The sequence below is a fragment of the Sinocyclocheilus grahami genome, unplaced genomic scaffold (genome assembly GCF_001515645.1).
Source record: "Sinocyclocheilus grahami isolate Dianchi unplaced genomic scaffold, SAMN03320097.WGS_v1.1 scaffold1294.1, whole genome shotgun sequence".
In the NCBI taxonomy this organism is placed as follows: Eukaryota; Metazoa; Chordata; class Actinopteri; order Cypriniformes; family Cyprinidae; genus Sinocyclocheilus; species Sinocyclocheilus grahami.
Window position 1 is genome coordinate 401,571 of NW_015506473.1, and position 17,512 is coordinate 419,082.

A 17,512-nucleotide genomic window follows, 5' to 3' on the forward strand; every position below is an offset into this window, starting at 1 on the left:
AGTTATTTTAAATAGTAAAAATATTTCAAAATGTTACTGTTTTTGCTGTATTTTGGATCAAATAAATGCAGGCTTGGTGAGCAGAAGAGAATTCTTTAAAAAACATTAAAAATCTTACTGTTCAAAAACTTTTGACTGGTATGTTAGCCTATAGTTTGAAGTAAAAAATATATTAATATTAATATTAATAAGGAGCGTCTGAGATTTATTTGACAGTGATTTCACATTTCTTGTTTATATGAAGGTTAAATACCAATAAAAAGTGAACATTTATTTATTTGCGCCATTTTTTTCCTAAAATATTATGTAGTTTTATAGCAGTAGGTTTCGTAGAGTTGGCAGATTAATTTTTCATAAGTTTGTAGGTACAGACATCTGTTGTGGCCGTTCTTGGCCGTTTTTATGAGACTTTTTTAATAGTGTTCATATCGATATCGGAATTATATCGTATCGACCGAAATTAAGAAATATATCGTGATATAAATTTTGGCCATATCGTCCAGCCCTACTTGTGATTGATGATCTGGTGAAAAGCGACCACAGGAATGGTTTACTACTTGCTTGCGAGAAACACAACTATACTGATCAAGGTATTGAAATACCGATCTGGTATATATTACACGTCATATTTGTTATAATAAATAATAAACACCGTTTACAAAGGTAAACAGATAGCGTCAATTACGTAAGAAATGTGTGACTAATATAAAAAGAAAAGTATTAAAGCGAAAGGCAGTAGTGCCCGTTTTTAATGTTCGGCTAGAAACAGAAGATAAATAACGTTCCACTCCGGAACACATTCCGTTGTTATCAGTGTCGTTTCATTGCGGTAACTGGTGTACACAGTACACATAATATGAAAGTATATGTATTATATACAGAGGCGGACAAAGTACTCAACTCCATTACTTGAGTGAAAGTACAGATATTGCTGGTCAAATATTACTCCATTACAAGTTAAAGTTGTAAAGATAGATTTTTTCTTAAGTAAAAGTACAGAAGTACTTGCTTTTAAAAGTACTTAAGTACCAAAAGTAAATTTCCTGTTTTATGTCAATGCACTATTTTGTTGTTGTACGTAATACTTGCAATACTTTTCAAGCAACTTAGAATACATTACACCTGCTGAATACACTGACTAGCTTGTAGTATCTTTGGAATAAAGAGCTTTTAGAATGTTACAAACTTATGGGGAAAAACTAAACAAAACAAAAAAATACAAATAATTATTTAACAGCCCTACTCACCCCCACAAAAGCAGGATGGTAGTGATCTCACACATCTCTGTGTAGCCATTCATCCATATTTGAACAGCGTGGACAGTGAAATCCTGTAAATACAGAGTGATAAGGAAGAAACAAAATCAAAACCTGCTTTAAAACCCGGCTATACAGCTGTAGCTGTGTAACTTTATAACAGCAACACTGCTTTAACAAAAAAGCAAAACAGCACGACTTATTTGACATCAAAACAAAAAAAATTAAAATGCTAATCGCTCTCGCAGTACTTTGATGTCACACACACAACAGTCTGTGCAGTGCTGCTTCAAGTCCAACACCTTTTGTGTTTTATTAGGAGATGCACAACAGTTCTTCTGTGGCTTTATAGGTCATATTTTCACTTACACAATTTAGCAAAATAAGACAATATTGTGTCTAATATATACCACAATATTAACTTCTTCTTATTGAATTATTTTAAATAAATATCACATTTGCAACTGCTCAGTGTTCAAAAAATGCTGGGAAATCACTTCACGTAGCCCTACAAGAGTGATTACTGATAAACTGTCTGAAAAAAAGAAAGTCATGTTTTAGAGAAGAAAAAAATCACCCACTGACTTTCAAAGCTGCTATATAATAACGACTTTCTTAGAAAGTCCTTGATAAAAATGTAGTGGAGTGAAAAGTACAATATTTGTCTTTCAAATGTAGTGAAGTTAAAGTCATAAGTTCCCAGAAAAAATAATACTCAAGTAAAGTACAGATACTCAAAAAGTGTACTTAAGTACAATACTCAAGTAAATGTACTTAGTTACTGTCCGCCTCTGCTTATATATATATATGTCAATATGTCTTAACAAAACATTTGTTTGCAGAAATAGAAAGATCTGTTATATCCTAGGCTATCCCCTACTTCTATTAGATGTTAAAAATTATTGTATGTTTTCTGAAAGTTAACTTCCATATTAAAAGGATTGTTCACCTTCAGTTGCAGGGCCCCATTGATTTCCATAGTATGGAGAGAAAAAAAACACTATGCAAGTCAATGGGGACCAGCAACTGAAGGTGAACTATTAAGGTTCAACCTGAAAGATATCACTGTAAAACTCTTCTGAAATAAAACAGTAGAAAATTGTTAGCCAATCAGAATAATAAAGGCCTCCTTGACAATGAATTTGTCGCATGATTATTAATGATGACTGACAGATGAATAGTAATTATATTGTCACTTTTATTACTGTGTCCGGATTACAATTCCTAACAGCCAAGGTTGTTTCAAGTACATGCATGCAATGTGTCCAATGAATGTAATGGGGGCATCTTTTCTTTTGTATATTTTCTGTAAGAACTATTATTTATCTAAGGCCTATTTTCTATATGTATCACAGGCATAACCTTTTGTTAACCCTGTGATGTATTATGTAAAAGACAAAAAGCTACTAAATAATTCATTCCTAGTTCCTAGCTTTCATGAGGAGCACTGTGAAGGGCTAAACAATGATCTGAAACCACAAGCCTCAAGAAATATTTACATTTCCCAAGGAAAAAAAAAATGTTGCAGCACGATATAATGAAAACAGTGATTATCTCTGTGTTCTGCTGATGTGTTCATAACCCTATGCTGCTGAGTCAGCAAGCCTGTTTACTAACTAGGCCACTTGATTGGACGCTGCACATGTGATACAGCTGTATCTTTTAGATCAGCATCACTGCAGAAGTGTTAAAGGATTTAATATTCAGCAAATATTGACCGCTAGAATTGGGAAGGACACTCTTTCATGCGATAATCTGTTTTGTGTGTTACTTAAATGACAGCATTTGTTTGGTTTTTTAATTTACCCTTGATTTCTCCCATGGACATTGAACAGACTGCTCTGTGGAAAAGAGCCAGCTGTTGAAGAATCAGATGTCTGCGCAGCTAGATGATCTGTGAAGGAATGTGTTTAGGGGGGCACAGTGAGGTTTTTACATGATACTTTAATGGTGGTGAACACTGCAGTGTGTGTTATGTACTATACACTGAATAAAATGAATGCTGAGAAACTTTCAACATATTGCATACATTAAACAATGCAGCATGTCATTATGTTCCTCACAAAACTGTTTTAGTCAACGCCATTTCTGACCATTTTGGCATCATAGGTGAGATCCCCATTGATGCCTTATTGATTAGTTCCAGTCCAAGCATTTATTAAATTGTTTAATTTTCTTAACATTCTAAACTAAATTAACGAAAATAAAAATATTACATATTAATGCCTTTATGTTGAATAATGAATTTAGTAAACCTTGACAGAATTCTGTGAATGAAACAAAGACTTAATGACATTCCCAGTATGCTATTTAGAATTACGTAAAAAGTTTAGGATATAATACATCTAGAAGGCAATTAATGCATTTAAGGTTAATGATACCATTATTCAAAATATTTCATATGAGAAATGTAAGTATATGACCTTTAGATTATATGTTACAAGAACACTTTACATTTACATACGTTTATTAATTTAGCAGACGCTTTTGTCCGAAGTGACTTACAAATGAGGAATACAACGAGCAATTTATCATAAAGAGGCAATAAGCACTATTAATACAATGTTTACGAAATCGTTCAGAAAATAAAAGCTAAAACAGGGAGGAAATAAGAAGAAGTGAAAGCATAGAGGATTTTTTTTTCAGCTGGCATTCCAGACGGGGGTGGGAAGATCATTCAACCAGCAAGGAACAGTGAGTGAAAACGTTCTGGAATGTGATTTTGTGCATTTCTGAGATTGTATCACAAGATGTTGCTCACTTTCTGACCTCAGGCTCGTAAGAGTGAGTAGAAGGAGAGTGCGAAGCATTCTCTATTCTGTATGCAAGCATCAATGTCTTGATCTTGATGTGAGCTGTAACCTGTAGCCAGTGCAGTGAGATAAAGAGAGGTGTGATGTGGGCTCTCTTGGGCTTGTTGAAGACCAGTCATGCTGCTGCGTTCTGGGTCATTTATAGAAGTTTCATTGCACATGATGGAAGTCCAGCCAGAACAGCACTGCAATAATCTGGCCTAGAAATGAGTAGGGACTAGATGCAAAGTTGCGCCATCATTCATTTTTATCAATACAATACATATTGGGATTTCTGATAAAAAATTTTCTGATAACATTAAAAAAATTCTGTTATTCTTATGCTAATATTCAGTTGCTTAAATATGCTTAAAACGTGGTGAATTTTTGCCATGTCATTATGTAAACGGAGGCATTAAGCCTTGACACCCCTCCAGCTGGTGGCGCCCTTGACAACCGCCTACTTATGCCTGGAAACGACCCTGATTTCAGTAACTTAGTTATGTTTGGAATTGGACATTTTTATGTCTTCAGTTCTTCTGTTTGCCAAGGTAGCATTTAATTGATCAAAACTATACCCCTCAAAAGTACTAATAAATGATGAATTATTCTGAATTATTATTACTAACTGTTTTCTTTATACATTTTAAAATTCTGTTATAGCAAAACCCCATTTTCAGCATCCATTACTCCAGGTTACTAGAAAAACTTTTCACTCTAATCATTCTTATATGCTAATTTGGTTCTGGAGAAACCTTTTTTATTATTAGCACAGTTGAAAATGTGTCTTAATGAAGCGTGCAAATTGCAGTACAATGTGTTTTTTTCAGCTGCTGAAGTATTGTGTTTCTTGCAAGTCACTTTTGCAAGCCAAATTCTGATTTTAAAAATGACTAAAAAGAAACACGTTTCTTTAGAAACTCATCAGTCTATTGTTCTGTTGAGAGATGAAGGCTGTTCTGTACAAAAGAAGAAAGCAATCTTGATCTAACCAGCACAGAAATAAATATGGTCAGCCTAGATGCACAACAAGAGGACGAGTATAAGAATCTGTAGTTTGAAAGACAGACCGCTCACTGATGCTCAGCTGGAAGCTGCATTGAACAACACACACTAAACACCAGCTTCATCTTCATCAGAGAACATTCTCAGACACTGGCCCTTTAGATGAAGCTTCAAAGAAAAAGCCACATCTGACTCTCGAAGACTAGAATAAAGGGGTAGATGGAAAAATAACTCACTTAAAAAGATGAAAAAAAGAGTATTATGGATGGATGAATTCATATTTAAAGGGGTCATATGATGCGATTTCAATTTTTCCTTTCTCTTTGGAGTGTTACAAGCTCTTACTGCATAAAGAAGATCTATAAAGTTGCAAAGACTAAAGTCTCAAATCCAAAAAGATATTCTTTATAAAAGTTACGAGTCAGCCACGCTTACCCTAAATGACTCGTTCTAACACGCCCCCACATGTCTACATCACAATGTAGGAAGATTTGCATAACGCCGCCCAAATATTCACGCAAAGAAAGAAGGCGTAACTTTTATTCTCGCTGTAGTATTGTTGTTGCCACCGCCGCCATGTCGTGAAGACGCTGTGTGTTTCGTTGTGAAAGCGAAACTACTTTGTTTGGCCTTCCAAAAGAGGACAATATCCGCTTCGTCATGCCTAGAGCTGATCTGTGCTGGTCACTGAGGAAATACATCAACTTCGCACTGTGGATCGCCGGATCGGCTTTCACCGTGGACGAAGCAGAGTCCAGCCCAGGGTCGTCACATGTGGTTGCCACAAGCCCGCCGGCTGCTCCTTCGTCGAATCCGCCGGCCGCACCATTCTCAAGCCCGCCCGCCTCCGCTCACTCAGCCCGCCCGCCTCCACTCACTCAAGCCGGTTGTCCTGATCCTGGGAGAGTAGACTACAATGCCGGCTGTTCTGACTCACAGACTGTAAGTACGTTTTAATTTAATTATTTGCCACTGATGATTCAAACGCGATTTTTAAGCAGTGTAGAGTAGCGCTTGTTGTTTGTCATTTCTCCGATCACAAATGCAGACATGGTTTTATGTTTACGTGGCGCGATGCAACGCAACACGTAAAAAGACAGTATATGTCATTATAATCAGTAATTATGTCCCCACTGGATGCAACAAATGCCTCGTTTATAATGGGTTTTAATGTTTTTGTCTCGTAGCTCTGGCCGGGACACGGCACCACAATATGGTAAGGGGTGTAACATTTCCGTCACACGCTTGAGGTATTCGGCCAATCACAACGCACTGGATAGCTGGCCAATCACAGCACACCTCGTTTTTCAGAACGATGAGCTTTGTAAAAATCGACGCGTTTCAGAAAGGCGGGGGAGAGAGAAGAAACAATAATGTACAGTATGTGGAAAATAATGTGTTTTTTGAACCTTAAACCGCATAAACACATTTCATCACACCAAATACACAAAATAATGTTCTTTTTAGCAACATCATATGACCCCTTTAAAGTGCTGTTAGGAACAGTTTGATTGTAAAGTGCTGCTGTGTCACAATAGTACTGTTTTTACTGTATTTTAGATTTTAAGAAATAATAGTAGAAACTTCCTTCAAAAACAATTAAAACATCTTACCAACCCTTATGGTAGAATATGTCCAAGATCATGGTATCACCCTGGTATCATATAATTTAGCAAACTCTGATAATTTATCAAAAATAAATGTATATATTTCTGCGACTGCAGTTTCTGAAAGAGAAGTCTGTCACATTGCAGATGTAAGCCAGTACCTGCTCACTGAAACACTTCAAAAAATGTAAAGTAGCAGGGAGGAGGCCTTAGGTTAGACTGCAGAAGTGCTTTTGTGGTCCCACTGTGCCTTTGCTTCCAAGTAAGGGCTGCACAGCTTGAGCTCAGTCCAAGTACTTATAAAGTTCATATACTGGATAAAAGCTATTTTGGTGACCTTGCATACACATTTGTTTTAAAATTAGGGTATTCATATTTTTCATATTTAAATGAATGTTCAAATATATAGATTGTTATTGATTGTTATTCCCTTATGCATTTTTTTCCAATAATTAAGTGGCTTGCCTAAATCTGAAGAATTCATGCAGCGTGAATAGAGCTGTGTTTTGAATCAATCAAACAACCTCGATAAGGTCTGTCTCTTGAAGATCGATTTTGTGATTGTAAACAAGGTCAGTGTGTGATGTGAATTATGTGTGATAATATATACAAAAATTTAAAACAGAATAAATTATTGAGTGTTGTTTTAACGCTGCTGTGCAATACAACGTTTAGTTTGAGGCATGGTGATTTATGGGAGATGGTTTTGTTCAAAGGCATTTGTTACTATAGCTTTCATATACTCATCATGAAGTGAAATAATTCTTGATTCTGTAGATCTGTGGACTGGACTAAGAATTGCATGAAAGAGTTCTTAGCTTCTTAGAGACATTTTTTATACTGTACACTTTGATGTTTTTTTTTTTGTCTTTTTGGTAAAACTATGTTACATAAAAGTAAAGAAAAATTAGCTAACATCAAACTGTGTATTTTGACCTGTCTCCCTGCAGAGGCCTTGACCATCTCTACTATGACATTATTTTTGATAACATATTTTGAATTAGTAAAAAAAAACCCTAAACAAAACCAGTATTACTAATCAAAAACCAAACAATTTATCTGTCCCAAATTTTGCATGCAAATGTATAATTGCATGATTTTTTTCACATTTTGAAACCCATTTTACACTTTTATGGCATTTCATTGCATTTTATGGCATCTCATATTTTAAAATTTTTATTTAGATATTAATTTAACATTTAATGCAAAAAGGGTATTATTTTTTGGTAGCAAGGTTGCAGATACCTAATTTAAAATAAATAGAAAACAAAAAAAATTCGAATGTATCAAATGTATCTAAAAATGTCTTTTTGAAAAAGAAAAAGATGTTTTCACTCATGTTCCCCCCCCTGTAACATGCAAAGTGCGTTCTAAGATCACACGGTCTTTCCAGACCTGTTTTGCAGGTGTTGTGCAGCATAGTCTATGCTTTACACGCCTGACGTTTTGTTTAAAGCATTCTAGTCATTCTTAACATTTGTGTCAAGCACTTGTGCACCTATATTATATTTTAAATTTCCAGTGTAGATATTTCTTCTAGATTGCAAAAATAATATTACAACATTCATTCTGCAATAGGAAGCGTGCAACATTTGGCAATGGCAAGTGATGAAATAGTCATGGTCGACATTACTGAGAAAAAGTACATTGCATTCAATGCATTTGCTGACAAATGTGACCTCGTTTGTGCTTGGTATTGGGGTCTGTAGTAAACATGAATGGTACTGTGGAGCAGACACTGTACTTGTTTGGCCTTGGTTAGGAGGAGGTTGGATTGTCTCGGCTGGAGAGGAGAATGTATTATTCAAATGCGGCGCACACTGTGGGGAGGAAGGGGAGGGGTTGTGTTGAAGGTCGAGGGCCTGATGATGATTATGATGCCTGTCCGTAGGCTGTCAGCACTCACATTACCTGCTGGCTGTTTTCCCAAGCACGCTTCAGTGCTTCACCTTCCTCTGCTTCAACCTCATCCAACAGGGTAGGCCAGAGTTCGGCCTCTTGTGGTTGGCTCCAAATTTTTGCTGAAGATGAACATATTTCATAAAAAGAGGCTTTTGCAATGAGTTTGAAGAGGTCATTAATGGAATGGATACTGGAGACATTATTGGAGACCAATTATCGCTTCATACGCAGCATGCAGTGTGAAGAAAAATACAAGTGTGCTGTTATAAGTCCAGGGCTTTTGCTATGTAGTGGGCCTGTTGTAATTTATCATTTGTATATACGAGTATGAAATATTGCTGCACTGAATTTTGTAGATATACATGTGTGAGGTACATAAGCAATCAAGAGCATATGGGGATTGCATCTAATGTATTTATATTGCACCTAACCTTAACCTTAGTCATAACAGCATTAAAAATGTATTATTCTTTGAGGATGAAAAATACTTGCTAGCTGACGAATGTTGGGTATTGTGGATAGTTGCAGAGAACAAATGAAAACTAAAAGAGGAGCTGAAAAGAGGAAAATAGACCTATGCATAAAAAGATATTGAATTTTCTGTGGTGTAACTAAGGGATTGTATGGATTATAGGGTTGGGTGATGTATCATAATATTTTTGTGATATTAAATTCATAGAAAATAAAGCAGCATTGTGAGCATTGCTATGATTTTAATGCAATTTTTACTTGGCAAGAAGTCTCCTGAAAACGGCATCATTAAAGTTTTTTTTTTTTTATGATTCAAGACTGTTTTAGTATTTATTCAAGTATTTTAATAAAATATATAGGTAACTACACTGAAATAAAAATAATGGTATGGGATTTATTGTGTAATTATTTGCAAACTAGCAATTTCTGAGTTTCAAAGAAATGGCAAGTAACATTTAATTAAACATGAAATTTTGAAGTACAAAGACTGAAATAGTACAGTATTTTCTTGTAAAACATACTCCAATAATCTTTGTTTTATTTACAACTTTTTTTTTTAGTGTTCTTATTATACTAGTGCATTTAAATGAGAGTTATTCATAGTTGTTACTTGTCTTTATTGAGTGAAAATCATGCTTTGCTTAATTTATCCACTTATATTTACATTGGTTCATTTCTTGTTTTAAACATTAGATATCAAATTGGGTCTTTTTGATTCTTTTGATTGGAAAATATATGAAACATCAAATATTCATCCAGCCCTTTTGTGAATACAATTTTGTATACATGTGATAATGATTACAGGTAAAAATACTCTTGAATGTTGAAACCTTACCCTGATTTTTATAAGAGATTTTACTCATGGGTTGGGAAATGAACATGTCCTAAGCATGTCAGTCAGCCAGCAGATGATCTTTGTGGTCGTAATCAATTTAAGGTTAATCCCAGCATGACACCTAGTTGGCCTCCGCAGTGCCAATGCAGCAGCCGACAGCATTAGCAGCATTAGCTCTGCTGCCAGGCTCTTCAGGGCAATGTGAAGTGTGACTGTAAACAGCACCTTCCCAGAGGATCACAACACCAAGTCACCAAGCCACCAGAGGGGGAAGTAATTGCCTCCATTATGCTCTAGGTGCTCTGGAAAAAAAGCAAAAGGGGGAAAAAAAGACAAAGAGCCCTGCGGTTGTGTTGCCGCAGATCAGAATCCAATTAAACACTGTTTAGTTCTACATAAGCCGCCAGTCATAGCCTGTTGACTCATGAAATTAATGCATTATTGTGGCACAAAAGAAACCAGTGCACTAGAATGCACAGCATTTCCTCAGGCTGCATTTCAGACAGATTGACAGCGTACATGGCAGATGTTAACACCAAAATGCACGCTCAATGACAAAACAACACCAGCACATCAATAATCCTAATCACGTTGCAGAATTGACTTTTTTTTTTTGTCTAGTCCTCTACAAAAGAAGGTCGATATGCTTACAGTTTTTTTTTTAGATGTTTGATGGGATCCATTCCACTATGTTGGGATGCATCCTGGTGCTTCTTCCACGCTGCGGCCTGTCAATGTAAATAATGACCACTGCAGTGCCCCTGTGCATCTTGAAGGCAATTTATGAATGCGTAAAAAGTATTAAAGGTTAAGGGTTGCAAACTTCTACCGTTGTTTCTAATGGACATGGGAGATGCCCTGCGGAGGTGACAAATGAAGGTCCTAAAGTTAAACGCACTGTGAAACAACAAAAAGGAAAGCTTTAAATGAGTAAATAGCATTCATGAACCTTGTCTACTTAACACTAGCAGATACATTTGCGATGCAAGGCCTATATTTTAGTATGCTACAAAACCACATGAAACCAAAATGAATACAAAGAGTACACTTTTATATTAAATTTGTACACTTTTTTTACACTAAATTTTAAAAGATTTTCTTTTTCTTTATCCTTTCCCCCTGTTTTTAAAAATCTTTTTATCATTAGCTATGTTTACATGCACCCAAGTGATTTGTTAGTATTTAGATTGATGGCTCAATTGGATTGGAAATTCTTCATTTAATGTAAACCTCAATCAAATCGACTGACATTACTACACTGACTTTCTTGATTCTAAACGTGACGACTGTGTATGTGCTGAGGTTTTGTTTGGAATGAGTGTGATGTACATGTAAATGGAAATATGAATCTAATGTAATGCAAAGTTTCAGTCTCAAGCTGTTCCAAACCTTTATGAATTTCTTTCTTCTGCCTAACACAAAATGTTGAAAAATGTTGGCAACAAATGAGTTGCTGGTCCCCACTGACTTCCATGGTATAGAAAAAAAACCCACTATGGAAGTCAGTGGGAACCAGAAACTGTTAAGCAGAAGAAATAAATTCAAACAGGTTTGGAACAACTTGAAGGCGAGTAAATGATGATAGAAGTTTAATTTTTTGGATGATCTATCCCTTTAACATAATTAAATAACTAATTACTAATTTAAAAAACAAACAAAGCTGAATGTCATTGAACCAATACCATGCAGGTCTCCTGTTGCTCATGCTTAGCAACTACCATTGAGATGAAAGGGAATGTTAACTACCATTGAGATAAATGGCAGATAGATAGCTCTCTCCAGACCTTCTTGATATAAACAGGCTTCTCCTCCCCAATACCTCTCTAAACAGAGTCCCAAGGGTCAGTGTTAGGATAGAGGCCTCTTTTTGCTGTTGCATTGGGCACTTTTGCAACTCAAGCTAAGCAGGTGCTCAGTTTCAGTAGCCTAATATGTGTTGAGTGTCTGAATGGCACACCAGAGCACAGGCAGCTGTGTCTGAACCACTTTGGATCAAATTAATTCAACCAGGTGTGCCCCCACACTGCTGGGGTGCAGGTGACACCTGCTACATTCCTTTAATTAGAGGTAAAACAGCTGTTTCTGGATAGTCCTATGGTATAAACCCCCTCTGCCCACACTCCCATCGGAATGTCTCCTTTGAATAAAGATGCAACGAGTATGAGTGACTTTTGACTCTCAGGGCCATCGTCAGAAGACACAATGGATGATGCATAAAGAAGAAAGATCTAAAATATTGTCTCAGACATTTCATGTTTGGAAATGCTTCAGAGAAGGACAATAATTCAGACTCTGAATAATGTGGAGGTGAGATTGAGAGTGATAGTTTGACAGTATGTATCTGTAGCAGTTGCTCATTGCATAGAGAAAGTCATGAATAGCCCACTGACTCAGACTGACGGGACTGTGGCCAGTCCTAATGGCAGAGCAGCAGGGGTATTTCATGCACACTCAGAGTAACAGCAGGGAAAATCCCATGAGATACTGGGGGAAAGAACGGTTTAAGAGAGCTTTGATGGTGCTTCACAGTGACAGAGTGCTCTCTGTATGGAGTCCAGTTCCCTCATGTTGGGTCAGCAAGCTTTATTATGTGACTTAAGGCCTGTTCTCACCAAGACAAATGCTTGGTGCAAAAATTCATCATTCATATCATCTTGGCTGCATCTGAAATCGCATACTTCCCTGCTACGTGAAAACAAATATGTGAACAGTAGTATGTCAGAATACACAGTATTCATAAAAGAGTAGGCAAAAAGGACCCGGATGATATTCAGTTTTTGGTGAGATTTTGAAGTGCACATCCAATGGACACTTTACTTTCCCATAAGGCCAATGGGAGAGGGTTTGTGAATGGCACTGAAGCAATGCAATTAACACTGGTAGGTCACATGACAATGACAACATGGTGAATCTTGATTACATTCATACTACACATATTCATACTATATTGAACATACTTTTTTAATGGTTATGATGTATGCAGCTATTTATTTGAATGAATAGTTGTTAATACTCTAATGTTCTAATTTCTTTTCCATCTCACTGTCAATAAAGCAGTTTTTGGTCACATGTCCAGAGCTGCTGCTGTTACATAAAACTATGACTTGGTGGCGCTCATGAACACTCCAAGCGACGTATTGTATGTATTGTATTCGTTTGTGTTTGATAAACACCACAGTGAACACAAAACTGCGAACGGGAGACAAACTGATTGAAAACACATTCAGCCTTTGACAGCAGGTGGCGCTTTAAAGCATAAATACCCCAGTATTTGAAAACATGTAAATACTGTTTGTCTTCCTTTCTTCTCCATTACAAGTGTCAGAAATGAAAGGTGCACTGGGGTATTTTCTGCTTTTTTGCAAGCGCCACCTACTGTCATGGAGTGGAATTTCATTTTCATTCAGCCCATCTGCCTTTACACTTAATCTTATGCAAAAATCTGTCTGAATTCTTGTCAGACATTTGCGTTGGTGTGAACAAAACTATGGACTGCAGAACTGAGTACATGTCATTACTGAGCCCTTACTTTCCCTTATTGTGTTTAGAAAAAGTTTTTAGCCATGAATTTTTTCTGTTTTGGCTGGTATCATTAGAAAAGTTGTGGGTACAAACCCAGTAAATGCACTCTCTCGAAATTAATTGTATTCAGTACCACAGCTACACGCACAGTTATTTCCCAGCAGTGAGAACAATGAGTGATTGCAATATAGCTTGTTTCTAATAAGTCAGTTCTTTCTCCTGTTTTCAATTTTGTTGGAAATGTAATGATCCACTTTCATTTTCATTGTGGTAAATGAACTGATTCTTTGCCATGGAATGCAAGATGATATCAATAATGAGAAACAAAAACAAAGCTGGTCTGATTTTTTTATTTTTTTTCAAAGGGTGGATTTAGGACAAAACTGTTAATGGAGTTTGGTGCAACGCTCAGCATGATACACACATGTGACCAGCAGAGGGCAGTAGTGTGGCAGCAATGTCACCAGACCCTGTGGCTCAGCACTGCATTAGCAAATGTGAGCAGAATGAAAAAGGATCTTCCATTTTACCCACATGTTCATGGCTGATGGCTCCTTATCATTTTCACATGTATGAAGTCTGTTTTCAACTATTTTGATTTTCTGTCACACTGAATCCAGTGACAGTGAACATCACCCTCTGATTTATAATAGCTCTAAGTGCAAATACAAAATTAGGTCCCACTTTATATTAAGGGGCCTTACTATGTACTTACATTTAAATTAATCATTTGGTACAATGCACTTATTGTGAACATACATGTTTTTACATAGTACTTATATTTTAAAAATACCTGCATGTAATTACATCTGTAATTAATTTCTGTAATTACATTTATAATTACACTGTTGACCCATCCCTTACACCTTAACCCACCCTTAATCCTACCCATACCACCAAACCTGTCCCTAACCTTACCCATATCCCACCTCAATAGCAGCAAAAGTGTAGTGCAGTAAAAACGACACATGTGGCTGCTAAAGGCTCGTTTGGACTAACAGCGATAACGATAACTAGCAAACAGCGCACAATAACATACCGTTTATTATAAGTCAAGTCAAGTCACCTTTATTTGTATAGCGCTCTATACAATACTAATTGTGTCAAAGCAGCTTTACAGTGTCAAAAAGGAAAATAAGCAAGCTTTGCAGTTATGTTGAGGATTCCGATTGCCTGTCAATGTTTTTATCATTCATCAACTGGAAAAAAATGATTCCGAAAGAGATTCTAACAATATTTAGAATTATTTTTAAAACTATATCGTCATCGTCCTTGGTGTGAAGTGGATGATGACGTATCTGCTGAGCATTATTCGTGCATCGATGCAGGAGTGATAATAGCGAGTGATAATAGCGTAGTGCGTCACGCCGTTGTTCCACTTCAGTTCAGCAGAATTCACAAATAACGCCAACATTCATTATACGTGCATATATCCCACAAGACTTTGTTATGTAACTCCGACTGAGCCAGCAGTTGCCTACATTCCCTCCCAGAGAACTCCCTTTCTAGTACACACCTGGCATAAGGACTGCAAAAGAGGGCTTGTGGCAGTTTGCGAACAAACAAAACCTTTTGGGTGTGTGGGCGTGTGACCTTGGGACACATGCCCATTTTCCAACTGGGTCAGCAGTTACCTTCACTTGCAACACAGAGACTGTGCTCTTCTCCAGCACAAGAATCTCATGCCCGGGGTGGCTGCCTTTCCCGTCTTCAGGCTGCACGTGGGAGGGGAAGCGTTTGTGCTTGTTTGCCGTGGGAGTGAGAGATTGATAATTCTTCTGGCACCTGTGACCTGCCTCGCTTTCTGCTGCTGCCAGCTGCCTGGTCACATCACGGCCACATGAGGAAGATGCCCTGTGACAGAACAGCCAAGTTTTACAGCAAACACTGTTCTAGGCCACTTATTCTACTCAGTGTTTCTGAAAACCTCTTCAGCCATGCGACATTATTGTGTACGTAGGTGCAATTCCGGCTCTCATGAGTTCTGTCGGATGGAGCCAAGTCTCGATTGGACCCCGAGCACAGTTGAATCTTATTAGTTGTGCTTGACTCATGTGTCAGTAGACTGCTGGAGTAATGGCGTTGAATCCCACCAGATCATTTAAACGCAGCTCCTAGTGTTATACGTCCAAGTACGCCTCTCCAGGTGTCATGTTCTCATGTTCACTGAAGTGTTTAAAATTATGTAGCTTTATTCAGGATGAAAACAAAGCGACTGGACAAGATACATTTGAAATGAGCAACAAAAATTGGTTGGCTGGCTGAATAATTTGACTGATTGCACGCAGTGGTTTAAATAGTTTGAATTAAACAGGCTTTGCATTGTGGAGAATTGTAGTGTTCAATTTTCACACAAACATTTAAGTTGTTTTCAGTTGATCATATTGTACAATTATTGTGGATTATTGTAGTACTTATCTGTACTAAATAAAACTAATTATTGGAGTATGTTTTATAATTTTTCTACTTCAAAATGTCATGTTTAATTCAATGTGTTACTTGCAGATTATTTGTAATTGTTTGTGAAATGTAGCGATTTCCGAGTGAAAATAGTTTCTACAATTATTTTCTTTTTTCAGTGTAGACATAAGTGATCCTAGATCCTGGTAAAGTGGATTGTGTAAAGGGTTACGACCATTTCACAACCAAAAACTATAATAAAGATAACGTCTCGGTTATGTATGTAACCCTCGTTCACTGAAGAAGGCAACGGAGACGTTACGTCGGTGACTGACGAATTGGGATCTCGCTTAGAGAGACCAATCCACTTAGAGTGTAGACTAAACGAGACAATGCACATTGGCATGCGATGATTGCATCCAGCTGCCGCTGATCACAGTGTGAGCATAAAAAGGCAGCCGGTGCAAAGCATACCAGGTTTTCGCTGAGGAGCCGAGCCGGTGACCCGGCTGCTCAGCGGTGGTACAGCAGCCATGGCGATGGGACGTGACGTCTCCGTTCCCTCCTTCAGGGAACGAGGGTTACATACGTAACTGAGATGTTCCCTTTCAGTCGTCACTCCAAGTCACATCGGTGACCGACGAATTGGGATCCCAACCAAAGCACCATGGATGCTACCCCTTCCAGTGTCCTGTGCGAGCTGCCTGCGCCCCTTTGTGGTGTAGGCCGGGCTCGCAACAGGAAGGCCAGCACCGTTATCGTAGCACTACCCACTCAGTGAGATTGGATAACACTGCGAAAACGTACCCATTCCACTTGGAACAGGAACGTTGCGGAAGCCCCTCCTTCAGGGAACGAGGGTTACATACGTAACCGAGACGTTCCCTTTCAGTCGGTCACTCCGAGTCTCGTCGGTGACCGACGAATTGGTATCCAGTGTCCTGTGCGAGCTGCCTGCGCCCCTTTGTGGTGTAGGCCGGGCTCGCAACAGGAAGGCCAGCACCGTTATCGTAGCACTACCCACTCAGTGAGATTGGATAACACTGCGAAAACGTACCCATTCCACTTGGAACAGGAACGTTGCGGAAGCCCCATCCTTCACGAAGGAGGTTTCTGAAGCACTTACACATATGACATCTTTTTAGGTGCATATGGAAGATTAGAGGTGATTGTAACCCTCATGGAAATGGCAGAAGTCGTCATGGGAAACACAGGCTTTGATGCTATACCGTGGACTTTACACATATGGGAACCACTTAGGCCTCTACATATGGAACCCAGTCCTCTACCGGTTCTCACGGATTCATCGAGTGAGGGCCTGGTGCTGGACGAGGGGACGGAGGAGCTCGACAGGGCCTACAGTACGGACACTCTGGAGCAGTTTAACAAGCCGACACTAACCGGGGCCTCTCACTGCCTCTACCCGTTTGAGGTGAGAACACAGGAGGATACCGGCTCCATACGAAGGCTATAGAATAGCGAATGTGTTGGGGGTCGCCCAGCCCGCAGCTCTACAAATATCTGTCAGCGAGGCGCCACGAGCAGGATGCAACACTCCTAGTAGAGTGAGCTTGCAACCTGAGCAGGCAGGGCACACCCTGTGCCTGATAAGCCAGGGTGATGGCATCCACAATCCAGTGGGCCATCCTCTGCTTAGAGACCAGAGCATGTGAGCAAAGCGGAGCAGTGTGACCTAGTGCTCTAACCGCCCAAGCAAGCGCT

At 38.3% G+C, this 17,512-nt stretch overlaps 1 protein-coding gene across 1 annotated transcript in view; it reads right to left on the reverse strand.

Moving 5' to 3' along the window:
- The window catches only part of kdm8 (lysine (K)-specific demethylase 8), a 19,853-nt gene extending 4,484 nt beyond the window's left edge, over positions 1–15,369 (reverse strand). Inside the window, 3 exon segments of the mRNA XM_016254925.1 lie at positions 4,018–4,118; positions 15,025–15,244; positions 15,347–15,369. Coding sequence (XP_016110411.1) covers positions 4,018–4,118; positions 15,025–15,244; positions 15,347–15,369 — 344 coding nt within the window.
- Between the last annotated feature and the right edge of the window lie 2,143 nt (positions 15,370–17,512).